The sequence below is a fragment of the Protopterus annectens genome, chromosome 8.part0 (assembly GCF_019279795.1).
Source record: "Protopterus annectens isolate FY-2018-M chromosome 8.part0, PAN1.0, whole genome shotgun sequence".
Classification (NCBI taxonomy): domain Eukaryota; kingdom Metazoa; phylum Chordata; order Ceratodontiformes; family Protopteridae; genus Protopterus; species Protopterus annectens.
Genome location: NC_056741.1, coordinates 144,762,896 through 144,790,777, shown reverse-complemented (window position 1 = coordinate 144,790,777; position 27,882 = coordinate 144,762,896). Strand labels below are relative to the sequence as shown.

Below are 27,882 nucleotides of genomic sequence, written 5' to 3'. Positions count from 1 at the left end.
AGGACTAACCCATCCTTCATGCCCAAGGTGGTGTCCAGTGTGGCTCTCAACCAATCCATTCATTTGCCCACCTTTTTTCCTAATCCCCAGAACAAGGAGGAAAGGATCCTGAACTCTCTAGATGTGCACAGACAACTCAGATTATATCTAGACAGGACTAAATCCTTCAGAAAGTCTGATCAGTTGTTGGTTAGCATTGCTACAGGGGCAGACGGCAAAGCCATTTCCAAATGGATAGCACACTGCATCCATTACTGCTACAATCACGGGAAGCCTCCTCCAAAGGGGGTCAGGACTCACCCCACCAGAGCAGCCTCCACCTCTGCAGCTTTCCTCAGAGGAATCCCCACCAGGGACATCCACGAGGCTGCCACCTGGACATCTGTTCACACTTCTGCCAAACATTACCACCTGCTTCTCTTCTCCAAATCCAGATCAGGGTTTGCCTCTGCAGTCTTGCAGGGCATCCTAGCCAGCCCCTAGTTTCCTTGACTGCCTCCACCCATTTCCTCAGCTTTCGGAATTCACCCAAATGTGATGACTGCAACAGTGAAACACGAAGAACATAGTACAGTTGTGTACACTTACCATAAATGTAGCTGTACGAGTGTATTCACTGTTGCAGTCCTGGTTTTCCTCCCTCCCTCCATCCCCCTTTTTTTTCATCTCTTTCCTTACAATGGACATATTGGTATTGACTTTCTACTGGTGGGGTTCTTCCACCAGAACCTGGCTCCTACTTGGGGGCTCCTGACAGGTTAGGGCAAGGAAAACTTATGTATTGCTGTTGGCTGCCTTACTTTATACTACTGACAACCTAATGTCAGTCCTGAAGCAACAGCAACCAACGCAGAAATACTAAGCCTCTGGTATTTTGGCTGACCGAGGGCTACCCTGGCAGGGATAACACAAATATGATGACTGCAACAGTGAATATACTCGAACATCTACATTTATGGTAAGTGTAGACAACTGTACTTTCTGCTTAGGCCAATCCCACAACCATATGACCTGCAGCATTTGCCAATCGTTCATACCTAAAATTCTTTGCAGTCATCTGACATCCCTAAAACTTTACTTCGAAAACCCAACGACTAAACCATTTAGCCCTGGGCATGGAACCCGAGTCGGCCATTGCGGTGGAGCCACCTAAAAAGAAGGTGAAGGTTGTAAGGCCTACCTCTCTGACATCAGACGTCCCGCCAACTACTGATCTAGGGGCTGAGGGGCGTTCGGAAGAACTTGCATTTTCGGTAGGTACCTTTGTGGAAAGCCTCCTTAGAATCCCCCATCGGCACGTCCTCGGCGGTTGCTCCGACATTGGCTTTGGCTGATGTCGAGGAAGGAACCAGGCTTCACCAGACACCCGCCCACACTTCTGGAAACAGAATCTTATACCGCAGGCCAGATGCTGGATACTAGGCCTAACCCCCTCCTCAAACCACCACTAAGACTTGCTCCTCTTAAGAGGAAGCAAAAAAGCTAAACATTTGTCTGCTCCCACAACTGGCAAACATTATCACAGTTCTTGGTTCAGACCTTTATGGCTCTTAGGTCCACAGCCTCTACTACTGCTACCTTGCCTGCTCTCAGCCCTAGGCCAGCCTCAGCTTACTCCATTCCCCCCTCCTAATTCAGGAGAAAGACTCGTCTTCTTCCTCATCAGGTGAGTCTTTGACTTGCACATCCCAGTTAGCTTCCCCTCTTTGCAGTCATCTGGCAGCCGTAAAACCTTACCTCGAAAACCAACGACTAAAGCATTTAGCCATGGAACCCGTATCAGCCATCGTGGTGGAGCTACCTAAAAAGAAGACCAAGGTTGTAAGGCCAACTGCTTCTGCCCCTCTGACATCGGACGTCCCACCTACTACTGATCTAGGGGCTGAGGTGTGTCCAGAAGAACCAGCGATTTTGACAGGTACCTTTTGAAAGCCACCTTAGAATCCCCAGTCGGTGTGTCCTTGGAGGTCGCTCCAATGTTGGCTTCAGCTGATGTCAAGAGGGAACCAGGCATGTTCTTCGTGTTTCACTGTTGCAGTCATTACATTTGGGTTATCTGCTTGCAGGTAGCCCTCAGTTGGCCTGATTAACAAAGTCTTGGGTCCTGCGTCGGTTGCTGTCCCTTCTTCCAGGACGTCAGGTCGTCGGGTATAAAACATGCAGCCGACGCCATTACATCAGTCTTTCTTGCCATGCAATGCCCCAAGCAGAAGCAGTTCGCAAGTGCCGGTCGGCCGACTCGTGAAATTTTTGTTTTCAAGTTTCAGAACTGAAGACTTTAACTAAAGCTAAGTACCCCATTGGGGAAACTTTTTCTTGCTCCTTACTGATGTCAGTAAAAGTTAATAATTGCATTACTTGTGGAAAGCAAATACCTCATAAAGATTTTCATTCGTACTGTATTCCTTGCCTAGGCCCTGACCACACTGTACCTTGCTGTCAGTTTTGTGCTTTATTTAATCAGCACACTATCTGTCGTCAGTATATTTTCGCCTCTAAATATTTCGGTTCTCAGTTTAATTATCCAGAAATGTCATCGGATAGCCATCCGACTACCGGGATTCTGAAAAAACACAAATATAAAGACAGAGACAAGCCGCCAAGGTCCAAAACTGCTGCCGACGCTTCTCCTAAGCCAGTCGCCAGTTCGCCAGTACTCAGTGAGGCGCTTTCGCAGCCCCTGATACCTGCTACTTCTGATTCGCAGGCCTCTACTGAGACCCATTCGAAGACCGGTATGCCGCGAGATGCTTCAACTATGGAACCCGTGGATGTCTCTACCTTGGATAGGTCCGGAGCCGCTGTGCAGGCACCGCCTTATGAGGGTGTATTCAGGCCTACGGACTTGCATATTAAACCAACTCCTCCTTCTTTACTTAGGCCTAAATCTCGATCCATGCCTAAACAACTGATGCCCAGGCCACATGCTCAGGCCTCTATGCCTAAAAAACAAATAAGAATGGCTGAAGATCTAATAACTCTAATCAGGGCTAGCCAAACCCCCCCCCCCCCATCTAAGAGGCCTAGGACTGAAGTTGATTATGAATCTTCTGATCAGGATTCTGTTTTTTTCTGATTCTTCTGATGATATGGATTTGCCCTCATCTACTTATGAAGATTCTGATGCAGAGGACTCCATTCCCTCTGCTTCTCCTCCTGAGGATTTTTCTTTTGGGGAAACCTTACATACTCTAAGGGAGCATTTCCACTGGGAAAGCCAGGATTTTTCTGATTCAAAAAAGAGGCTTAGGGATTTCCTTCTCCTATCTCAGCATAGGCCTTTAGCTATTCCTCCTGTATTAGACATTGTTGATGATGCTTTTTCAGAATCTAGTTTGGCCCCTGATTCCCTGCCTCCTGCTCCCAGTTTCATATGTTAAAGTATCAGCAACATGTTATTGGACTGCTTAAACAGAAAATGATGTTGATTCCTGACTGTGTGGAAAATAAAGAATTACAGGATTTAATGCATTCTGCTGAACAAGTTGGAAAACATACTTTGCAATGTGGTTTTGATTCATTAGAGGCCTCTTGCAGGGCTGCTGTTACTGGGTCTGTGCTCAGAAGACATGCTTGGCTTAAGGAGCAATCTTTGCCTGATCATGTTAAATTGTTGGATGCTCCTTTAAATCAGGACCACCTGTTTGGCAATAAGGCAGAAGGAAATTATTAAAAAGATGGAAGATTAAGCTAAATCTATGCAAACTGTTAAAAGATTTTTTACAAGTTCAGCCTCCTAGATTTAGTAGGCACTGGCCCTCTAAGAAGTGGTCCTTTCCAGCCCCTTCCAGGTCTTCTCAAGCCAAACCCAGATGCATCAAAAAAACCCAGGTTTCAGTCCCAGGGGACACACAGAACTAAGCAGTGGGGGGTCTCCACTTCCAGATCTGGGAATAATAAAACTCCCCTCTATGGTAAACTGTCTCAATTACTTCCTTTTAAAATTTCCAAGCACTTATCAACTGACTGTCCCTTTGGGGGGGGAGATTGCTCTTCATGCAAAAAATTGGGAACTCATTACCCCGGACAAATGGGTTTTAAATAGTGTCCCAGGGATACAGATTTCACTTCCACACATTGCCAACACCAAGCGGGTGGCCAGACCTACCCCCAAATCAGTGGGCAGAGGCCCAAAAACAAGTACTTTCTCTCTTAAGCATGGGGGCTATTCAGCTGGTACCAGAAGAGGAAAAGGGGCAAGGGTTCTACTCGAGACTTTTCCTGGTACCCAGAAAAGACAATTCGTGTCATCCTATCCTGGACCTGTCTACTCTAAACACCTTTTTGGAGATTCCAAAATTCAAGATGCTGATTTCAATTACTTCCTATGCTAGGCAAAGATGCCTGGTTGGCAACACTAAATTTAAAAGAAGCATACCTGAACATCCCAATCAGGGAATCTTGCAGAAGATACCTACGCTTCAAAGCAGGCTACACGCTTCAAAGCAGGCTACACGCACTATCAGTTCTCTGCACTGCCCTTTGGCTTATCTACTGCGCCCAGGGTATTCACAAAGTGCCTAGCTATTGCATTTTGCAGGCAAATAAATATTCAAACATACCCATACCTGGACGATTGTCTAATTCAGGTAGAAAGCCAGGATATACTTTTGAATCATCTGGCCTTTGTACAAAGGATTCTAACTTGTCTGGGGTACACCATAAACGAAAAGAAATTACATCTGGTACCCTGTCAAAAAATTATATTCCTGGGAGCAAGCTTGAATACAACTTCCCAGATGGCTTACCTCACGCCAGAGAAACAAATTCATTTGACAACCTACTTGAAACAAATGGCCACAAAAACCCTGCCATCTGCAAGACAAATGCTGCAAGCCTTGGGGTTCATGGCCTCCTGCATTCTACTAATTCCATATGCAAGACTGCATATGAGGAAACTACAGTGGTATCTAAAAAGCCTATGGTGTCAACATTCTCAAGACCTAGAAACAAGGATTCCTATCATAACTTGCCTACACCTAGAATTCCTTTGGTGGGCAGAGGCCTGCCACCAAAACAAGGGGGACTACCATTCACACCACTCCCTGCCGCCCAAACCCTGACAACAGATGCATCAGACTATGCATGGGGGGCTCACCTGGCAGGAAAGTGCATTCGGGGCAAATGGAACCAAAGTCAAATGCACCTGCATATCAGTCAAAAAGAAATGTTAGCTGTACAGAATGCTCTGACAGCCTTCAAGGACCACACTCTTCCAGGACAACTAATGGTAAGGATGGACAACACCACTGTTATGTGGTACATAAACAAGCAGGGGGGTACACATTCTTGCCCCCTCTGCAGACTAGCAGTGGCATTGTGGAACACAGCCTTGAGCTACCAAGTGCACCTACAAGCTCAATTCCTGCCAGGAAAATTAAATACACTGGCAGACAGAATAAGCAGAAACCTCATGGACCCACACGAGTGGAAACTGGAACCAAGGAATCTGAGGTAGTTAACTTCATTTTATCTGCAACCTGTGGGTGTATGGAACCGTATCGGATCCGAGCCGGCAACTTTTTTTCTGACATCTGCTTCAAGCTCCTCCCTTTACCCATAATGCCCTACCATCTCCTATCTTCCCCCAGATCTCATTTGCCGCGCCAGTAGTGTGCATCGTGGTCTCCTTTGCTCTGAGCTCAGGGATAGTAAGTGGTATTTTTCTGGTATCTAGTGTGTGTTTGAGTGAATTTTTTCCCTTCCTCCCCTTGTTTAGTGTCTCACTCGGTGTTAAAAAAAAAAAAAAAAAAGTTTTGTAGAGAGTAGTAGTTAAGCCTGTCCTTCCCCTACCTGGGTTGTGTGTGGTTTTTCTGGTTGGTAGTGTTTGTACTTTTGGGTGCAGGACTATGGCTGATCAGCTGAAGCCTGTCTTCAAAAAATGTACAGAGTGTGGACATAAGGTCTCCTCGGCTGATGGTCACACTCTGTGTGTAATTTGCTTGGGAGTGGCACATTTGTCCACTCAGTGTGCTATCCATTCTGGTTTTAATCCGAGGGCCCTTAGGGATCGCAAAGCTAAGCTAGTAGCCAAAGGCCTTCTCCCTGTTGCCATGCTGGAATCTGCCTCTGTCTCTAGTGTTCCACCTCCCACCCAGACAGGGACTGAACCTCCCTCTTCTTCTGGTGATGGGTCTTCTAAAGACAAATCTTCAGTCAGCGTGGCTGAAAAAGAGAAAGAAAAAGAAGAAGATAAAGGCGCAGAGAGGATAGGGAGAAGAGGAAGGACAGACATCGTAAGAGATCTCCAGACAGGGAGCTCTTTCTCATTCTTCCTTCTAAGACCATGAGGCCTGTTTCTCCATGGCTCCGGTCTCCTCGTTTTTCACCGGAGCAGTTGAAACATTCGGACCCGAGGCCTTCCTTCCCATTGTGCAGACCAGCCAGATCCGAGTCGGTGGCCTCTTCGAGGTCGACTCGGAGCCTATCGGACATGGACATGGACAGGATGATGCTGAGATTCATTCAGACCCAAATTCAGATGGGAGTCTTGCCAGGCCCCTCTCCCTTTGGAGGGGAGAACCTCCATGCCTCTTTTCCGCCCCATCTCTCCTTCCCTGATCCGTGCTTCGGGGCTCTCGGATCCAAGGTTTTTCGGAGCTGGTAGCTCGGTGCCGTCGGTTCCTCTAACCTCAGCTCCGGCTGTTACCTTGAGTTCATCGGATCCGACTGACTTTCAGAGCCGCGGACAGGGAGTCGGAACCGGGGGGGGGGGGTGGATTCTTCGGCTCTGACCTTTTCGGATCTGATCCATTCCCTCGGACCTCAGGCTACCCTGGCTTCGGCTCCAGTCCCCACTTCGGATCCAGGGAGGGCTTCTCCCTCGGCCTTCGAAGTGGTGGAGAGGGTTCTCTCCCAGGGATTGAGACCCCAGCCCATCCCCTTGGGTACCACCCAGACCCCTCTGGATTTGGCGACTACTCCCTTCATCCTGTCTCGGGGACAACCCGTGGCAGAGGATCCCCAGGTTAATTTCCCTGAGGAAACCCCTGGGGTTCACGAATCCCCTTCTGAAAGTCCCACTGAAGAGGGTTACCATAAGGGCAAGTGTAAAAGGAGGCACTTGGACTCCCCCGAGTCCCTCACTATGGACACTGACTTAGATGAAGGAGAAAGTTCCCCCAGGCCACCTCCCGAAAATGTCTCCTTCGGAGAGATTATGGAGATCCTCTCTGCCAGAGGGGGAGGTTGGTCAGCCCCAAAACTTTCTGGTGGTGATTCAGTGTTTCTGGAGGTGATGATTCAATGTTCCTGGAGGCCTTTGGCATGGGCCCATCTACTTCCCTGGTGGACCCTTTGGTGGACCTCATCACCACGAGGGCATGGAAGGAGCCTGACACCGTAGAGCCCATCCCCAAATGCCCTTGCAAGGTTTTATCTCCCCCTTCCGACAGGCAACCTTGGTCGAAAGGAGCCCCAGTTGATGCTATGTTGGTTGCAGTGGCCACAAAGAAGGAGCTAGCACAGGAGAGTTCCTCAGTCCACCTTCCAGACAAGGAGTCCAGGTCGGTGGATAGGTTTGGGAAGCACGTCTGTTCTCCAGCGATCTTTTCTATCCATGCTCTGAATTATTTGGCACGTGATTCGGCTTCAGCGAGATCTTGCTTCGGAATTCGCTGTGTCACCCCCAGAGTCCTTATCGACACAGGACAGACAGTTGTTCTTGGCGAAAATGTCTACTCTGAAGTCAGTCTCAAACATGTCGATGCAACTCCTTTCCCATGCCACAGAAGGAGCAGCTAGGGCGGCTGGGACAGGCATAGCCATGAGGCGTCATGTCTGGCTCAGGTTGTGTCAGTCAGTTTGTGGACCCTTTCAAGGCATCGTTTATCAGCGCTCCCTATGAAGGTTCTTCCCTTTTTGGGAAGACAGTACGTGACACACTTGTCCAGAACGAAAAGGACGGGAAGACTTTGTCTGCAGTCGGAGTCCGCTTTTCTAACCCTCAGCGATCCTTCTCTAGGAATCAAAGAGGGCAGAAGATGTGGTTCCGAAAATCTCAGTTTTCCCGGGATTCTCAGGACAACTATTCCCCCAGAGGCAGAGGGGGGACGGGATCGACGCCGACCCAGAGGCAGAGGGGGTCCCAGGAATTTCGGGTCTAGGGAACCTTTTTCTGATGGACCCGGTCAGCAGCCCTCATGGGTTGCCCGACTGTCCTACTCTGGAGGCAGTCGGGGGACAATTGTCCTTACACCCAGTGGCATGGGATTCATTACGACATCGCTGGGTTTTACAGATAATATCCAGAGGATACTCTGTTCCATTTGTTGCCCCTCCAAATATTACTAAACACCTCCCGGATGTTCCACCCACTCACTGGGAGGCCGCAGCTCTAGAGGTTTCACAGCTGCTTCTCAAACAAGCCATCGAACAGGTTCCCCCCGATCAGTCCAGATCAGGCGTCTACTCAAGGTTCTTTTTGGTGCCAAAAAAGACGGGGGACCTCAGGCCCATTCTAGACCTGTCAACATTAAACCTGTTGATAGCCAAACAGAAATTCCAGATGGTCACCCTACAGTCCATTCTACCTTATCTCCAAGAGTGCGACTGGATGTGCTCGTTAAACCTCCAGGATGCCTACTACCACATCAGAATACACAGAAGCTCCAGGAGGTTTCTGCGCTTCCGGCAGGGAGCCAGTCATTTTCAGTTCAGAACCCTACCCTTTGGTCTCACCACAGCCCCCAGGGTGTTCACCAAGGTAATGGCAGTTGTAGCGGCTCACCTGAGGCTTCAGGGTATTCAGGTGTTTCCATACCTGGACGACTGGCTCTTCGCTGCACCCAACAAGCATCACTTGTGTCTGGCCAGAGATTATTTCATTCGGTTGGCAGATCTACTGGAAATTACAGTCAGTGTTCACAAATCCCAGTTGCAACCAGTACAAGTTCTAGACTTCATTGGGGCATGTGTAGACACTTTGCAGATGAAGGTATTCTTAACTCCAGACAGGATCCTACACCTCAGGTGCCACATAGCTCAGATAGCAAACTCCAAGTCTCCAAAGGCGAGCGAGGTTCTCCGGGCTCTGGGCTCCATGGCTGCTGCCATATCGATTTTCTCTTGTGCACGCTTTCACATGCGGGTTCTTCAATAGACTCTGGCTGTTCAATGGTCTTGGCTAGACCTGCCCATGGAATTTCCAATCAAGATCAGTCACGTCTGCATGACGTCTCTTCTTTGGTGGTTAAGTTCACTGGAGATATCAAAAGGATGCCCCTTCGCGTCCTCTCCAGTCCAAGCCACAGTGACCACGGACGCCTCCCAACTCGGGGGGGGGGGGGGGGGGCAGTCCAAGGCACGTGGTCCCAGTCAGAGACCAAGTCGCGCATCGGTGTTCTAGAGATGAGGGCAGTGCTTTTAGCGTTGGAAGCCTTTCACACAGTCTTCCCTCTCCGATTGATTGCAGTTCAGTCAGACAACATGTCGGTTGTCTGGTATATCAAGAAGCAGGGGGTAACCAGATCCTACCCCCTATGTCGTGAGGCCATGAGAGTGTGGGAATGGGCGATTTCCACCGGTCAGTTTCTGATAGCAACGCACATCCCGGGGTGCTCCAACATTTTAGCGGACAGATTGAGTCGGGCTATTCTGATGCCGTACGAGGGGTCTCTGAAACAGTCAGTAGCGGAGGAGATCTTCCTTGCATGGGGTCAGCCTTGCTGTGATCTCTTCGCATCTCCTTCCAACGTGAAGTGCAGAGAGTTCTTTGCTCTGATTCCCTCACCAGGGGAAGTCCCCAGAGATGCTCTAGTCCATGCTTTGTCCCCTGGGCTTCTGTATACTTATCTACCATTGCCATTCATTCTGAAGTTTCTTCAGAAAGCTTACCGACTACGGTGCAAAGTGATCCTCATTGTCCCATTCTGCCCTCGTCAGGTTTGGTTCCCATTCCTTTGGTCTCATCTCTTAGCTCCCCTGTGGGTTCTGGATCCTTGCCCGGATCTAATCTCCCATCCGTCGGGGGCAAGTCCGCCCAATCTTGGCAGCCTCAAGCTGACAGCATGGTTGCTGCAGTTCCGTTAATTGCCAGGACTCCCAGTCTTTCATCCCCGGTAAAATCCATTCTGGTGGCTTCTCTTAAAGACTCCACTGGGAAACTTTATTGCAGTAAATGGAAGCGCTTTTCCATTTGGGCCGCACAGAGAAAAATAGATCCCTTTACAGCCCCTGTTCCAGCGGTGTTGGATTTCTTGTCTGGTATCTTTCAGCAAGGAGCTAGTTCCTCCACAGTGAAAGTACAATTGGCAGCCATTTCCAGTTTTCACGTTGGTGAAGACAACATGGCCTTAGCCTCCTCTAGGCTGTGTAAGCTTTTCTTAAAGGTACTTTTCTGTTACGTCCACCTGTCAAGGATTCAGTGCCTCTTGGGTCCTTACTTTTGTTTTACAGGCTTTGGTGTCTCCTCCTTTCGTACCTGCAGCTTCGGTGGACTTTAAATTTTTGTCCTGGAAGACCGCTTTCCTAGTCGCCATTACATCTGCTAGGAGGGTTTCCGAGCTTCAAGCTGTGTCTGCCGTGCCTCCGTATTTGGTCTTTTATAAGGATAGGGTCTCCCTCTGTACTAACCCTTCCTTCTTACCTAAAGTGGCATCTGAAGCAAACATAAACCAGTCCATTAATCTGCCCGTTTTCTTTCCTAACTTCCAAAATAAAGGTGAATACAAACTCCATTTGTTAGATGTTTATAGACAGCTTTGTTTTTATCTTCATAGAACAAAGTCTTTCTGCAAGACTGATCAATTGTTTGTTTCCTTTTCCAAAGTATTGATGGGAAAAGCCATTTCTAAAGTTTCTTTGGCCAGATGGATCACTCTTTGTATTTCACATGCCTACAAAGCAAAAGGTTTATCTCCACCTGGTATTGTTAAGGCTCATTCTACCAGGTCCATGGCGACTTCTGCTGCTTTTTGTTCTAGGGTGCCTTTGGATGATATTTGTGTAGCAGCGAACTGGGCCAATTCACATACCTTCATTTCCCATTACAAATTAGATCTGATTTAGAGGGGTAGAGCATCCTTTGGTTCTGCGCTGTTCAGGAATATCCTTCCATAAGGGCCTCTCAGGATCGGAGTAGCTGGGGACTCTGTCCCACAGGTTGCAGATAAAATGAAGTTAACTACTTCAGATAATGAAGTTATGTACTCACCATAATGTTCCATCTGAGTAGTTATACTTCATTTTTCTGCAACATTCCCTCCCTCCCTCCCTCCATCCCCCGGACCTTGTCCTGTTTTTTCAGATTTGGTTTACTGAGTTGAGTTGCTTATGTTTTTAGTTGCAACAAACTCGATCTGAGGGAAGATAGGAGATGGTAGGGCATTATGGGTAAGGGGAAGAGCTCGGAGCCTTAGAAAAAAAGTTGCTGGCTCGGATCCGATACGGATCCGTATACCCACAGGTTACAGAAAAATGAAGTATAACTACTCTGATGGAACGTTATGATGAGTACATAACTTCTTTTTTTAAACATGTTGACAAGCAAATGGGGGAGCCCAAATATAGACCTGTTTGCCTCTCCCCAGAACTACCAATTGGACAAATTTTGCACAAGGACTCCCTACAAACAAGCCTGGAAAGTGGATGCTCTGTCCTTCAGCTGGAAAAACCTATCAGTCTATGCCTACCCCCCCCTCTGCCTCTGCTCTCCAAAGTACTACTAAAAATCAAATAGGACAATCCAAGGATGATTTTGATTGCTCCAGACTGGCCGCACCAACACTGGTACCCCCTCCTGCGCAGTGTGTCATGGTTATCTCCATGGCACCTGCCTCAGACTCCTTCCCTGCTGTCTCAGCAGGAGAACCAGATTCTGCACTCTCAGCTTCTTACACTGAACCTTGCAGCCTTTCTAATTACTTAATTTCTCCTTTACCATCCCTCAGCAGACCTGTGATGGATATCATTTTAGAGGCAAGGAGGTCTAGTACTAGAAAATCTTATGCTGAAAAATGGAAAAGATTCTGTGCCTGGAACCAATCTCAAGGGATGAGCACAACAGCGCCTAATTTACTTCAGATTTTACAATACTTAACTGAGATGCTTCACAAGGGCCTGTCTTTTTCCTCCATTAAAATCCATGCCTCAGCCATTTCAGCTCATTATAACACAGAACCTCCCCTCTTCTCTCATCCACTGCTCAAGCAGTTCCTCAGAGGGACAAAAAAATTGAGACCACCCAGGAGAGCTCCAACCCCAGCTTGGGACCTTAACTTTGTCTTGGAGAAACTCACTCTACCTCCTTTCGAGCCAGCTGCTACTGCAGACTTAAAATTTCTTTCTTAGAATCTTCATGCCCAAGGTGGTATCCATTGTGGCTCTTAATCAGTCCATTCATTTGCCAACCTTCTTTCCCAATCCACAGAATAAAGGGGAACAGATACTGCATTCCTTAAATGTGCACAGACAACTTAGATTCTACTTGGACAGGACTAAACCTCAAAGGAAATCTGAACAACTGCTGGTTGCATTTGCTGCCGGGGCAAAGGGGAAGGCTATTTCAAAGCAAACCATTTCTAAATGGATAAGGCATTGCATTCATTTCTGCTATAAGCACCATGGAAAACTTATCCCTCAGGGGATCAGACCTCACTCCACCAGGGCTGCTTCTACCTCTACAGCCTTTCTCAGAGGCGTCCCTACCTGGGACATCCTAGAAACTGCTACCTGGTGTTCTGAACATACTTTCACCAAGCATTATCATTTGCCAATTTTCTCTAAATCCAGAGCTGGCTTTGCCACTGCAGTCTTGCAGGGCCTTATAGCTGGCCCTAATGCTATCTAAATTCCTCCTCCCCACCATAGCTTTGGGTATCTACCCAAATGTAAGGACTGCAACAGTGAAACATGAAGAACATAGTACAGTTGTGCACACTTATCATAAATGTAGATGTTTGAGTGTATTCACTGCTGCAGTCTTGGTTACCCTCCCTCCAGCCCCCTAACTTCTTTTGGCTATACCTCTACTTTCCTTTACTATGCTTAAAAGCCTTTTTGGTGTATTTGCTTTTTTGTTGGAGGTATATCTTTGTACTTTTGTATTTAATTGCTTCCCATTAGGGGGGCAACTGACATCTAGGGCAAGAAAAACTGATGTAATGGCATTGGCTGCATGTTTTATACCCCTGACATCATGGAAGAAGGAACAGCAACCGATGCAGGACCCAAGATTTTGTTAATCAGGCTGACTGAAGGCAACCTGTAAGCAGATAACACAAATGTAATGACTGCAACAGTAAATACACTCAAACATCTACATTTATGGTAAGTGTACACAACTGTACTTTCACTGGACGCCCGCCCACGTTTCTGGAAACGGAATGTTCACTGCAGGCCAGACACAGGATACTAGGCCTACCCCTCCTCGAACTACCACTAAGACTACTCCTCTTAAGAGGAAGCAAAAAACTAAACATTTGTCTATTCCCATTGAAGACCAACCAGACTGGCAAACATTTTCACAGTCCTTGGTTTAGGCCTTCATGGCTCTTAGGCCCACAGCCTCTACTGCTGCTACCTTGCCTGCTCTCAGCCCTAGGCCAACCTCAGCTTATTCCATTCCCCCTACCCAAATTCAGGAAGAAGAAGACTTTTCTTCTTCATCAGATGAATCTGTGACTTACACATCCCAGTTAGCCTCCCCACTGGACTACTGCTTCCCAGATGAGGACTCCTTGGCGGGAGACTCCTCCCTGAAGATATTTCTTTTGGAGAAGCAATTTCCAAAATGAGTGAATTTTTCAAGTGGGATGCCACACATATGACTGAGGTTCAAAAGAGGTACTTTGAGTTACTTTAGGTAGAGTCACAGCCCCTCTGCTTTTTCCCCTGTGATTCCAACTTACCTGGATGCATTTGCATCAGTCTCCAAGACCACCCGAATCATAGCCCCCAGCTCCCAAAAGACCTGACTGGTTTTACAAGATCCCTGATGAGCACAAGTACCTCATTAAGCCACCTATGGCAGATCCTGCAGTCATTGCAGTGGCCCCAGATAAACAATCCAGACAAATACCTTCCTCCTCCCTTCTGCCATCAGACAAAGACAGCAAGGTCATGGACAGACTGGGGAAAAAAATGTAGACATCTTCCATACTGGCCTTCAGGGCAATCATTTATCAGAGCCACATAGTCAAATATGCCGTAGACGTGGTTTCTCAGGCAACTTCCTTGCTTTCCTCCATACCTGACTCTCCTAACAAATCTCAGGTAGCATCTAAGCTGTTGTTAGCATCACAGGTTGCCAGACACACTATAAACTGCAGCTGTGATGTGGCTGAGGCTTCCCACTAGGTTTGCAGCTTCAGCCTCTGTGCTGAGCAGGTACTCCTGGCCCAGCTTTCAGCCCCTTCCTCAGGACTTTAAAAGCAAAATCTTAAATATGCCACTGGACAACAAATTCCTATTTGGCAAACAGTCTGCTGAACTGTTTAAAAGTCTCCAGAAAAAAAGCAAAGGACTTCAGGACCTCAAGCATTTTTTGGTTTCACCCATCCTCCGGTTTTACAGAAACTACCCTGCCAAGGCCACCTTTGTCAGGTGGGCTCCAGCCTCATCCTCCTCCCCCTCCTCTAGGCACAAGAATGGATCTAGAAAGGCACCTTCCCCAAGGGCAGCCCCTCTTCAACCTACCCCCAGGTAGCCCTTTCCAGATAGAAACAACGAGTGACTGCCTAAGTCAATTTTATCTCTCCTCCCACTCTCTCATTGTCTACCCATCTGGAAAAAAGTCACCTTGGACTGCTGGGTGTTAGCAATAGTGGAAGAAGGGTACTTTATGACCTGGCAGGAGAAGTCCCTACCACAAGGCATCCCCTTCCTTCCCAAAAAAACAGCTACATCTAATTCCCCAGATCATCCAAGGGACGATAGAAAGGGTTCCCTCAGGCCAAGAAGGGCTGGGGTTCTACTCCAGACTCTTTCTAGTACCAAAAAAGGATGGCCCTTGGAGGCCCTTCCTGGATTTGTCCTCACTAAACCCTTTTCTGAAGGTCCCTTCATTCAGAATGTTATCCTTTCAAACCCTTCTTCCATTATTGCCACCCAAGGCATACATGGCCACTTTGGACCTGAAGGGGGCATACCTCCACATACCCATTCATTTAAACTACAGAAAGTTATTGTGTTTTGCTGGACCCTCTTCACACTTTCAGTTTACTGCTTTGCACTTTGGTTCATCTACTGCACCAAGGGTCTTCACAAAGTGTCTAGCCCAAGCAGTAGCCTACTGCAGAACAAAAGGCATACAAATATACCCCTACGTGGACGACCTCCTCATTCTAGCAGAAGAAGAACAAATTATTCTCAGGAACCACTTACTATTCACTGTGTACCTACTTCAGAGATTGGGGTCTCCCCTCAACCTGACAAAATCGTCCCTCTCCCCAGCCCAAGACAAAACCTTTCTGGGCTGCAGGATAAGAACAGGCTTGATGAAGGCTTTCCTTCTTCAGGACAAAGTCTACTCCCTAGTCACCTACTTCCATGATATACTCTTGGTCAGCCACATTTCGGCCAGGCAGTTCCTTCGTCTTCTAGGCCTCATGGCAGCTACACTCCGTATGCTACCCGTAGCCAGGCTGCATATGATGAAGTTCAAGTGGTACCTGAAAAATGTCTGGTTACAACACAAACACCCCCTGGACATTCAGGTACCATTCCTACCCTGCCTGAAGACAGAATTGAGGTGGGTGGATCCAACAAGTAAACCAGAATCCAGGCCTACCTCTTCAACCCACCAAACCAGTGCAATACTTGCACACAGATGATTCATATCTAGTGTGGGGAGTCACTGTGAACAGCCGCAAGGTGCAGGCTCAATGGGAGCCCCTCCCTCCAGAAAAAACATATCAGTGTAAGGGAGCTGACTGCTCTCCTTCTAGCCCTACAGACCTTCCTTCCTGTAATGCAGACAGGCACCCTGCAAATATTCAAAGACAATGCAACTGTGATGTGGTACATCAACAAATGGGGGGACTAAGTCCTACCTACTCTGCAGGCTTGCATCGCATTCATGGGAGCTAGCCTCTCAGTTCGACATCACACTGCAGGTGGTCTACATCCCAACCCAGGACAACCATCAGGCGGATGCCCTCAGCAAATCATTCTCTCAGCATCATGAATGGGTGTTGCACAGAGACGTGTTCTTAGATTGTCCACCAGTGGGGCACACCACAGACAGATGTATTTGCCTCCTCCCATAACAGACAATTGCAGCTATTCTGCTCCATGGACCCCTCCATATTAGCCTGGAGAGTGGATGCTTTCTCGATTTCATGGAAGGGAATATTCCTTTATGCCATCCCTCCCTTCCCACCCATTCAAAGTCCTTCTAAAATCCAGAAGGGCAAGCCGAAAATCTTGCTGGTGACTCTCTGTTGGCCAAGGCAGCATTGGTTCCCCCTTCTTCTGTATCTTGCCAAGGGCAATCACCACAAGTTGCCTTACAAGGTGGACCTACTCACACAACAGAAGGGATATCTCATTCACTCACACCTGGAAATGCTCTCCCCAAAATGACCGAGAGAGAGAGAGAACTCCACTCCCTTGATGTCCACAGACAATTAAGATTCTATCTGGACAAGACCAAAGCCATTAGAAGGTCCAATCAGCTCTTTTTATCCTTCTACCCCAGGGCCCTGGGAAAGGCTGTGTGCAAACAAAGTATATCTTCCTGGATATGAAGAACTATTTCCTTCTGCTACTCTTACCATGGCAAAGACTTACCTTACCTTACAATGTTAAAGCGCATTCTACAAGAGGTGTGGCCTCTTCAGGAGCATTCCTCAAAAGGCCTGGATACAGCCAGCATTCCAGAGGCAGACACATGATCCTCTGTGCATACCTTTACCAAACATTACAAATTAGACCATGTCTCCAGAGCCAGGGCAAGTTTTGCAAGGGCAGTCCTCCACGGTTTCCTGGAAACTGCAACTTCTTCCTCCACCTTTTTCTCATCTTGAGCTGTGACACTCTTCCACAGTGAGACTACTGCAACATGAGAATAGAAGGGCAAAGATTAGTTGTGTAAAATCTTACCATAACCATAGAAGTCCTTCTCTTCTGTGTTGCAGTGTTCCTTCACCCCCACCTAACCCCCTTTATCACATTTACCCTGTCTAGATGACATAATTATTGTATTCCTTAGGCTGTTGTCTGACTGGGCAGTCATATCTGAGGTCTGTGCATGCAGACGTCACATTTGAGGCCCTGGATTTATGGCCTTGCGTGTGATGTCCAACGCACCTGACAGCAATCGGGCATAAGCTTTTGCATAGGAGCCGGACTTTTGGGTCTCCTGAGGTGGAGGATCCCACAGTGAGAATACTGCAACATGGAAGAGAAGAACATCTATGGTTGTGGTAAGATTTTACATAACTAATCTTTCTCCAGACTTGTTCTCATCCAAGAATAACCATAAACTATGAAAAGTCTCATTTGGAACCTACTCAGAAGTTTGGAGTTTATAGGAGCATTGTTCAACACAGAATCAGTGATAGTGTCATTGCCTTCTCTAAGAGTTCAGAGCTTAAGAACACAGGTTAGGAAGATAATATGCAGTACCAAAATTTCTGCTTGTTTGGTTCTTCGGGCTCTACAGTCAGTGGCAGCGCTAACTTTAGTAATACCATTAGCCAGGTTCTATATGAGGATTTTACAATGGATAGTAGCCGTGCAATGGTCAGTACTTTGTCAGCCTATGTCAACCCTAATATATGTTACTCAAGTTTGCAAGAGAGATCTCAGGTGGTGGTTTCAATCAGATCAAGTTCTACTAGGCTGACCGTTCATTGCTCCTTAGCTCAAAGCCATAGTGACCTTGGACGATTCCCAGTTAGGGTAGGGGGGTGTTAGCTGGGGAAGACAGTCTAAGGCACTTGGTCTCACGTAGAGGACAGTGTGCATATCAGTTTCCTGGAGATGAGAGCAGTGCTTTTAGTGTTACAGGCATTTAAAAAGCTTTCCCCTCAGGGACAGTTGCACTTCAAATGGACAACATGTCAATAGTTTGTTATATCAACAAACAAGGAGGAACAAACACTTATCCCCTATGTTGTGAAGCTGTCAGGATATGGCTGTGAGCGATCTTATCTAACTGCTTTCTTATAGCAACAGACATTTTGGGAAAGTCCATTTTGGCAGTAGACAAGCTGAGCAGGTGCATTCTCCTCCCTCATGAATGGTCTCTCAATAAGAGTGTGGTAGAGATGATTTTTGGCCAGTGGGGCCAGCCTTGCTACAGTCTTTTTGTTTCTCTCCTTAACAACAAATGCAGCAGCTACTTTGCCCTAATTCCCTCCACAGGGGGGAGTCACCAAGGGATGCTCTAATTCACGATTGGCTGTCCAGTCTGCTTTATGCCTCTTCACCAATCTCATTGATTTCCATATTCCTGCAGAAGGATGCCATTTTGAAGAGCAAAGTTATCCTCATTGTACTTTTTTGGCCTCAACAGATTTGGTTCCCCTTTCTTTGGCCTCACTCACTCCACCCACCGTGGACTCTTGATCTGACTCCAGAGCTCCTGTCTCACCTGACAGAGATGATTCATCCAGACATATCAAACCTTGGGCTGACTGCCTGGCTTCTCCAGTTCCAGTAATGGCCAGACGGCTTATGCTGTCCTCTCCAGTCCATTGGATACTCTTTATCTTCACATAAACCGTCCATACGTAAACTTTACTCCAGTAAATGGAAAAGATTTGCTTACTGAGCCAGTCAAATTAATATTGATCCTTTTTCAGTCCCTTTGAATAGTAGTATCCTGGAATTTTTGGCCTTGATTTTTAAAGGAGCTAGTTCCTCCGTGGTTAAGGTTCAGCTAACAGCAATATCAAGTCTTCACGTAGGATTTGATGGTGTTTCCGTTACCTCCCATACACTATGTAAGACAGTTTTGCAAGGTACTCTCCTACTCGTGCCCCCCTTCAGGGACCATACTCCCCCATGGGACCTCAACCAGGTACTGTAACAACTTACTCAATCCCCCTTTGAACCTGCAGCTAAATTTGACCTCGTATACCTTTCTTGGAAAACAATTTTCTAATAGCCATTACTTCTTCCAGAAGAATTTCAGAGATGCAGGTATTGTCTTCGAAATCACCTTACTTGATATTTCGCAAAGACAGAGTCACCTTAGAAACTAATGCTTCTTTTCCTAAAGTGGCATCAGTGACTAATATAAACCTTCTATTAATTTGTCCATATTCTTCCCCAAATTTTCTAACAAAGTTGAATGTACACTACACTTACTAGATGTGCACAAGCAATTACATTTTCACCTACACAGAATGGAAAATTTCAGGAAGTATGAACAGTTGTTTGTTTTTCACACATGAAACTTGGAAAACCTGTTACCAAAATTATTCTAGCCAAGTGGCTTACAGATTGTATTTCTTATGTATACACCAAACTGGGCGCTACCTTGTCGAAACCTCTTAAGAGCTTACTCCACTAGATCCATGGTTACATCAGTCTTTCAGTCTAGAGCCTCTATGGTCGACATTTGTGCAGCATCAACTTGAGCTACTCACCATACATTTATTACTCATCACAAATTGGATATGGTGTCCAGAGGCAGGGCATCATTTGATTCAGTGGTGCTCAGGAATATCTTTCCTTGAGTCAGTCATCTGAGAAATAGGTAGCCGGGGACTCAGTCCCATAAGTTGAGGATAGAATGAAAATTGACAACATCAGTAAAGAAGTTATGTACTTGCCATAATGTTCCATGTGTGTTGTCCATTGCCATTCCTCAGCTTCCCTCCCACCAACCCCCTGCCTTACTAACTTGTGAAAGAGCAAGTGTTTTTGTGAGTATGCCACTTCCTTGACACAGCTCCAGATATAGTCTCGTCTCTCTGTGACTAAACTGTCTTTATGCTTTCTTGTCAAACAAGGTCTGATGTAATTGGGGTTGGTGCATTGTGGGTAAGGGAGTAGCTTGAGAGTTCCTGGTTGCCACAAGCTTTTGCAGTGACCCAGTCGGATCTGAAGGATTGAATCTGAACCATAAGTTGAGGAAGAATGAAAATGGACAACACAGATGGAACATTATGGTAAGTACATAAATTCTTGTTTTAGTGGCCTTCACTTCTACCAGAAGAATTTCAAAACTACTAGTCCTAATGTGCTGAAGTGCTTTTCTCAACTTCCATAAGGACAGTCACATGTCAGACTAATCCTTCTTTTATACCTGAAGTAGTGACTTGGAGTCCTTGGATTGGGCTATTAGCCTCCCTGTTGTTTAATGTACCCTCCAAAATAAGCAGGAAAGTGTCTTACATTCCTTAGATGTGCAAAGGAAGCTAAAATAATAATTGAACAAAAGAAACAAAGAAGAGAGACAAGTTGTTTGTGTCCTTTGCACAAGGTAAGAAGGCAGATCTGTATTTAAGCAAACAGTCTCTAAATAAGTAGCTAGCTCACTGTGTCTCTTATTATTCATTCCATGACAAGACTGTCCTAGACAAAGTGAAATGATGTTCTACTGAAGCCAAGTGACCTGAGATCAGTTAGCAGGTTAGCATTTGATAGCGCTGTCAGGGCAGGATGATCCTGGGAGGAAATGGGGAAGATATGAGACTGTGCAATGTCACAATCCCTTGGAGGATGTCTTGGAGGGTGGTGCTGCAAGAGGTGGTCCCAGGGTCAGGCATTTGGCCACCAATCCACTTTGGTGGTAGCTGTCATCACAATAGTATGGGAGCTTGCACCTGCATTGGGGAGGGAATTTTGGTCTTTACAGTGATACGAGTCATCCTTTCCCCCTACTGCTACCCACTATCTCCTTTGGGGAACCTAATAAATACATCATAATTAAGAACTGCTAAGATGCTGATGAGGGCACAAACCTTCATTGAGTTTGTTCGTATGATGGTTTCCCTGGGCAGCTGTCACCAGGATTGGTGAGCAAATGGGCATTGCTGAGGAGAGGAGGATTAGATTCATAGGTAAGTACTGTGCAGAACGAGGCTAGCTGCCTTTGCAGGCCATTTTAAACTTAGTTTCCTTTTTTGTACTTGAAATGCCCCGTGCCATTTGGTGTTAGATTGTCCTTACACATTCCATGGTCAATAATTGTATATGATCTCTAGTGAGAATAACTGGGATTGTATCACAGACCCATGCATAGTATAAAGCATTTAGAAACTACCACTGTCCATTAGTAGTACAGGAGGCAGTCCTGCGGTAACTTTTCTGTTTCTCTTCTGTAGATCTAAGTTGCACTTGAACATGGGCAGGGATGAGCTTTGTTTTATATGGATGGTGAGTCTGCTTCAGAGCAGTGGTTTCCCTGGGAGATAAACCTGCCCTTGTAAAATGTTCTGTTAATGCTGCAGAAGAGGTTTAGATCCCTAGACCAAGTGTTTCTGATCAATTTGACTTGATGTGCAGTAAATCCATTAGCATTGGGTCAGAGGATGCCTTGTATGCCAGACAGAGAGGGCACCTCCTAGCAGTTTGTAAGATACTGAGTACAGTGACAGGTCTTTGAGTAGGTCCATAAAGGACATATTGTTTAGACCGTGTATCCTTTTAGTAAGGTATTTCTGTGAGCATTCCAGGTGTTGCATGTGTCTGAACAGATAATTGCCAAAGTGGGCATTATACTCAGTGATTTGCCTAATGAGTAAAGGGAGACAGTGACATCCCTAGATCTAGACATAATCCTTTTGTTTATAAGCTGTGCAATACAGAAGGACTTTCTTACAACAATGGACATGTCTGTTGAAGGTTAGGACTCTGTCCATATAAGTTCCCAAATCCCTAATAAATGTTTCAACTCTTAGGGGCGTATTGTCAGTGTGATAGTTCCTTGTGGTAGATTACTTCCCAGATGGTAAGATAATGCATTTTTTGGCATTTAGTTTCAGTCCATGATTTTGACATCAGTTATTTATTTGGAGTAAACCTTCCCGCAGGATCGCTAAATCATTTGGGGATTCATTGACTGCTCCTAGTTTGCAGTCATTTGCAAACTTAGTCAGCCAGAGCCCTCTTTTACTTCAGAGAAGTAGATGCCAAACAAGAGAGGTCCCTGCACAGAATCATGGGGGACTCCACTGGTGACTGGTCTCTTTATGGAGGTAACATCCCTGTTTTGATTTCCTGCATTCTATCTGTGAGCCAGTTGGCAGTCCTGTGGTTAATGCAGGTGTTTATTTCTAACTTACTTTTGTACTATGCCTGAGATGGGGGATTGTGTCAAAAGCTTTGGCCAAGTCATGATATGTGGTGTGATTTGGTGGCTTTTCAAAAAAAAAAAGTCCACCATGTTGAGTAAGCTTGATCTGAACTCGACAAATCCAAACTTTGCAGGTCCAGTGTTTGGAGTTTCCCTATGTTCTTATTGATTAGTTCCATGGTAAGTCTTTCCATTGCTTTGCATATAAGGCTGCTCATACTTATGGGTCTGCAATTTCCTGGGTCTGTGGAACGTCTTCCCTTGTGCAGGAGAATGACTGTATCAGTTCTCCATTTGTTGGTACCAAACCTTTGTGGAGGCTGAGGTTGAACAATGTAGTTAGGGGGTGGCTAAGTCATGCTTCATACTATTTAAGATGCATCCGGGATATTGTTAGAGCCCATTGATGCAGTATTTTAAACTTTTGATAGAGCTTTTAGGGCTTGGTCATGTGTGATGCTGGAGGTGCGAGAGTTTCAAGTATAACTTGAGGGAAAAGATGGATGGGAGAGAAGGGTAAAGTTAAAGGTGAATTTTATCAGCCAATAAGTTGGTTATATCTTCTGCCTCAGTGTAGGAAATATCGTTCACAATTAGCTCAATGCATTGCTGCATTATGCTGTTGAGATTATGAGCATAACTGAAAAAGTCCTTATGATTGTCTTTGGCTTGTGTAGCTGTTTTAGCCTCAGACTTGGATTGGTGAATTTTATTAAGTTCCTGAGTTATTTCACTAATGAGGACTATAGCATTCTGGGAATTATACTTCTTACTTTTGGTCAAAATTATTTTATTTTTATTGTAAAGCTTGTTGATGTTATGGTTCCTCCATTGGGATTGTTTCTGGGGTTTGCCCTCCACTTATTCTTACAGAGTACAGCTATTTACATCCTGGCATAGTGTGGTGGTTTACTTTTCCTCATATTCAGTGGAGTTAACCTGGTTTGTTGGGGATTTGAAGCTTCCCAGTTAATTACTTAGGAGTAGGTAGGTAGTCTTAAAGAAATTTCCAAAGGTACCTTGGGTGTAAGGGATCTCTGATTTCAGCTTTTGTTTTGAAGGAGATGGCTTTATTGTTGTTCCCCCATGTGGATACTTTGACTGGCTGTTCCAGGGAGTTTGTATTGCCAAACTCCAGCAATCTCTGTGCTTGTGAGCAAGTGTAGGTGTAGGTTTCCCAGTCTGTAGTTGGATAGTTTAGATCACCTAGGAAAGTGGTGTTGAGTTTAATACTGAGTGATTCTAGTTGTAAATACACGTTGTGATTTCTTGGGTCATAGAGGATTGACTTCCAGAAATGTTCTCAGCAAAGTCCAATTATCTGATGTCAATTTTCATTTTATCCTTGACGATTAGGGTTCGGTTCCGATATCCCGAACTGATTCAGCCGTTACTACAGCTTGCCCAGGCCAAAATCTCTCAAACTTCATCCTTACCCACAATCCCCCTCTCCCAGTTACCTCAGATCTCGTTTCCTGCTTTTATGGTTAGACGTGTTCACCTCAGCTCTCATTTCTGGTCATTTCTTGTTAAAATTTGTATATCGTCCTTTTCTAAAATATATTTCCCTTATGTTTTCTTTCTTTCCGTGCATTAGTGTACCTTCACCGTCATTGTTGATAGTCCCTTCCCATACAGTTTCATGTATTAGCACTATCTTTGTTTATCGTGTCCCCTCCTCCTTCTCTGTTTATTTAAAAAAAAAAAGTAAAGTAGTGCTGATCTTTACAGTGTTCTGTTCTGCTTTTTCTGTACATGTCGGTATACCTATCATTGTTGATGGTTCTGTTTTCTTTCTTTCTAATTTCCTTTCCTGTCACTAGTTTCTCTGTCAGTCTTTATCATTATGTCTGACAAAGCCGAGGGCCCTCTGGCTTTAAAAAATGCCAGAAGTGTGGCCACAAAATTCCTTTTTCTGACTCGTATCTCTTTTGTGTTTATTGTTTAGGTGCCATACATCTTCTGGAAGACTGTAGCATTTGCCACAGCTTTAGGTACTGAGCTTTCATCAAGAGAAAGAATAAATTAATCTTGAAGGGCTTGATCCTTTCAGCTTTTGGGGAAGCCATATCTGCTGAAAAGAGTAAAACTGATACTTCTTCCCTGTCTTCATCATCCTTAAGAAAGGCAAAAAAGAGGAGCTTGTCTGTTCCGTCCTTTCCCTTAGAACTGACTCTCAAGAAGCACAAATCCTCGGCTTCACAAAGTATGTCGGATTTGACGGTATCGCCATCAGAATCTTTGGTACCGGAAAAGAAGTTCTCAATACTGACAACTGCTTCAGCTCCAAAGATCTTGACTCCAAAACCTTATGAACAACAAATTCAAATACCGGCTCAGGACAAATGCCCCCACCACTCCTCCTTTAATGCCGACTACCTCAGCACAGTCATTACAACAAATTGAGTTGCCAAGGATGATTTATTCGCCATCTCTTCACCCTTTTGCGGGCAATTACCCTTTTTCAGGACTGACCCAGGAGTACTGTCTGGTTAATTGAGTTGCTCAGTGTTCTGCACTAGGAAAATGGCATTGGAATAAATCAAAACTATGTACCCTGGATTACAGGAAGTAGCAAATTAGCAGCTCAGAGCCTGTGCTGTAAATTTCTAGGTTAATCCTTTTCATTTTATCCTCCTTAGTTGTAAGATTCTCTTCCAGTATGTCTGACTGCTTAACTGTTACTTCCACTTTGTAGAAATTTCCTCAAAGTGCTGCTTAAGCCCCATGGCTTCTCACTACTCTTACAGAGCCTCCCCTTTCCCCATACCCTGCTACTAATGCTGTATGTTTAAGAAACAAATGAGCCCATTGTATTCCAAGTTCAAGCTTTTAACACTTCCATGCCGTTCATGATCTCCTTACCTTCCAGTCTCTTTTTTTCATATACCTTTATTGCATTGTCACTTGTGACATAGGCAAGTTTACATTCATATAAAAGTAATCAAACTGTATTAACTTAAACATTAAACTTCACATATATTGCTATGTCACATAACCTAAGCAATATTACATAAAGTATTCAATTCCTGCCTTTTTTAAACAAGAAACGTCTTTATTAAGCTATATATCATATAAGCTAAGCAGTATTACGTAAATTATTCAATTCTTGCCTTTTTTTTAAACAAGAAACATCTTTATTAAACCGTCACTTACTACATAAGTAATCATACATTTATATAAATGAAAACAAACCACACCAACACAATCCTAGTCGCAAGCATTTTACATCACAAACCATACTGACATACACTCCCAGTTGCAAATATTATATATCACTTGTCATCCCAATCTTTCTCACTCAGACATTACTTAGCTCATTTAAGTGCTGTCAGCTTTTAGATCTCATTTCTCCCCTTTATGTATTGTTCCCACAATTCACATTTTTCCTGTGTAGTTTGCTCCTACCCTTTTCTAAAGTTCTCATTTCCAGTTTTTATTTTTGTTACTATATTCACTACTTCCAGTACAGTTGATTTAGATTTTGATTTCCATTTTCTAGTAATTGCTTTTTTGGCAGCCACATTATTAGACACAGCAAGGCCTCACCATGTCTAGGCAATTCCAATTCTGTCATAGATCAGAAAAATCATCTCCCTTGTCCTTCCAGTCTTAATACTCACTTGGGCTGTCTGAATACAGCTTAACCTCAAGTCTGTTCCTCCTCTGGTTTGCAGGTAAGTTTCCCAAATGACTGCCAAGCATCTTTTGAGAGACAACACCTTTACACATCTTTAAACCAACATCTTTGTCAAATATTACTGCTTTTGTCATTTTTTGTGGTTGTAAACATTTACCACTGCTGAGCTACTGAAGGAGACCTCTATCTACCAACAGCACATGCTTACATACATTGCCTGTTGTCAGAGAGTTCTATAAGATTGTTTTGCAGGTAGGTATCATGTAACTTTCCTTGAGACCTTGAGAATTGATGCGTTTATCTGCTTCTGATTTGTTTGTGACATTGGTTATTTAGTAATGCCATAAGTAAGCAATCGTTTGTAAAGCTGAAAATGAATCTTTGAGGCAGATGTGTTTGGAACATCTTTTTTATTTAAGTAATCTCTTGTGTTTTGTAGGCTGTCAGGAGATTGCAGAGGAATTCCGATCGCAGGAGATAGATGGGCAGGCACTCTTGCTTTTGAAGGAGGAGCATCTGATGAGTGCCATGAACATCAAGCTGGGTCCAGCACTGAAGATTTGTGCGAAGATCAATGTATTGAAGGAATCATAGAGGGGCATTCAGCAGGAGTTGTACAAATAGCATTTTCTACTTTCCCCTCTTATATGGACAGCCTGTTGATAGCTTTGTAAACCAGTCAGAGGCTGTAAAAATAAGACTCCTTTCGCCATCCCATCTTGCATTCCTCCTCCTCCTGACTTCTGCCTTGGCTGCTGCCTGCTGAGGCCTTAAACCTCATCTTGCCTTTACTAAAGTTAACTAGTAATGAAAGCTTGTTACCCTGCTGAGAGAACTGTGTAGTTAAGGAATTCTTAGCTGAGCCATATGTCAGTACTGGGACTGTATTCCCAGATTGAAAATCCAGCAAAGCTGTAGCAAAAATATGCAAGGATTAAAGTTCAGAATCACAAATTTTGTTTTGTCTTTATAGTCAGACTTTTTCAGCATTGCTCTGACATCTGTTTTAAGTACATTTCTTTAAAGACTTGAGAAACTTGACATGCTGACCAGAGTTAGTGTCCAACTGTTTTCTGCTACACATGAAAAAAAAAAAACTCTACCCATTGTCATTATAGTTAGCCACTACATGATTTCTTATGGTGACTATACTGTCTATAGTATTGCAGATGTTGAAACAAAGCAGACAGCTTTTAATTTCAGGTTTTGTTTCCACAAATACTTTCAAAATGTGTTATCACATAGGTATCCTTTAAGTCAGTATGCACAGTATATAACGTTTTTGGGATAGATACCAAGTTTGTTTTCCTTGGGGTTCCCCTAAATGTTTTGTTCTCATGTGGCAGTTAAATCACGGTTTGGCAAACTTGAGTACTGAATTTATTTAATGTTATATGTAAAAGGTCTGTATAATGTAAAGTTTTACACTTCACTTTCTGCTCCAGCACATTTTAGTGGTGGGAAATTACATTACTGTACTTTTCTTCAGTCTGAATTAAAATATACTTTCAAAGGAAACATACTGGAGGTTTTTCCAGAGTGCATGCTGTAAAATGTAATTATAAGATGTTTATTTTGTTATGTAAAGTACTGGGGGCATAATCCTCTGGACAGTTGTATTTCTGTATAACTGACTGGATTGCAACTACGTGGTCTGAGTATGTGCAGTGGCCCTGTAGTGTGGTAAGTCTGAGCATCTGTTCTTCAAACTACTTTGTAGACACCGGAGCATGAGAATTGCTCTCCTCAGGCAGTATGTTTAGCTTTAGAAACTTAGTTGCTAGTGCTAACAAAAGCTGACATGCATTTTCATACAGTCTATTTATTTATTTTATTTTACATTCGTTGACTGGGCTAGTCTAACTGGATACATGTCCATTTTCAGTAGAGGCCCGGGAAGAAAAGCTCCACTACAAGTTATATACTTTAGCAAGTATAAAAGCTTATACAGTAAAATCAGTTTGAACCATTGCATAAATGTGTGGAGGGCACCATCACAAAAGTAATTGCTACACTGTGAAAGATTAACACGCAAAGATGGAATAACAAAAAG

The 27,882-nt window shown here is 44.8% G+C and overlaps 1 protein-coding gene across 3 annotated transcripts in view; it reads left to right on the top strand.

Annotated features, from left to right (window-relative positions):
* Window positions 1-27,347, top strand: part of PHC1 (polyhomeotic homolog 1) — a 1,492,233-nt gene extending 1,464,886 nt beyond the window's left edge. For all 3 annotated transcript variants that reach the window (XM_044079657.1, XM_044079656.1, XM_044079655.1), the window contains one exon: window positions 26,269-27,347. In XM_044079657.1, the coding sequence (XP_043935592.1) occupies window positions 26,269-26,423 (155 nt within the window). In that variant the 3' untranslated portion in view covers window positions 26,424-27,347. The remainder of the gene's footprint in view (window positions 1-26,268) is intronic.
* The last annotated feature ends 535 nt before the right edge of the window (window positions 27,348-27,882 follow it).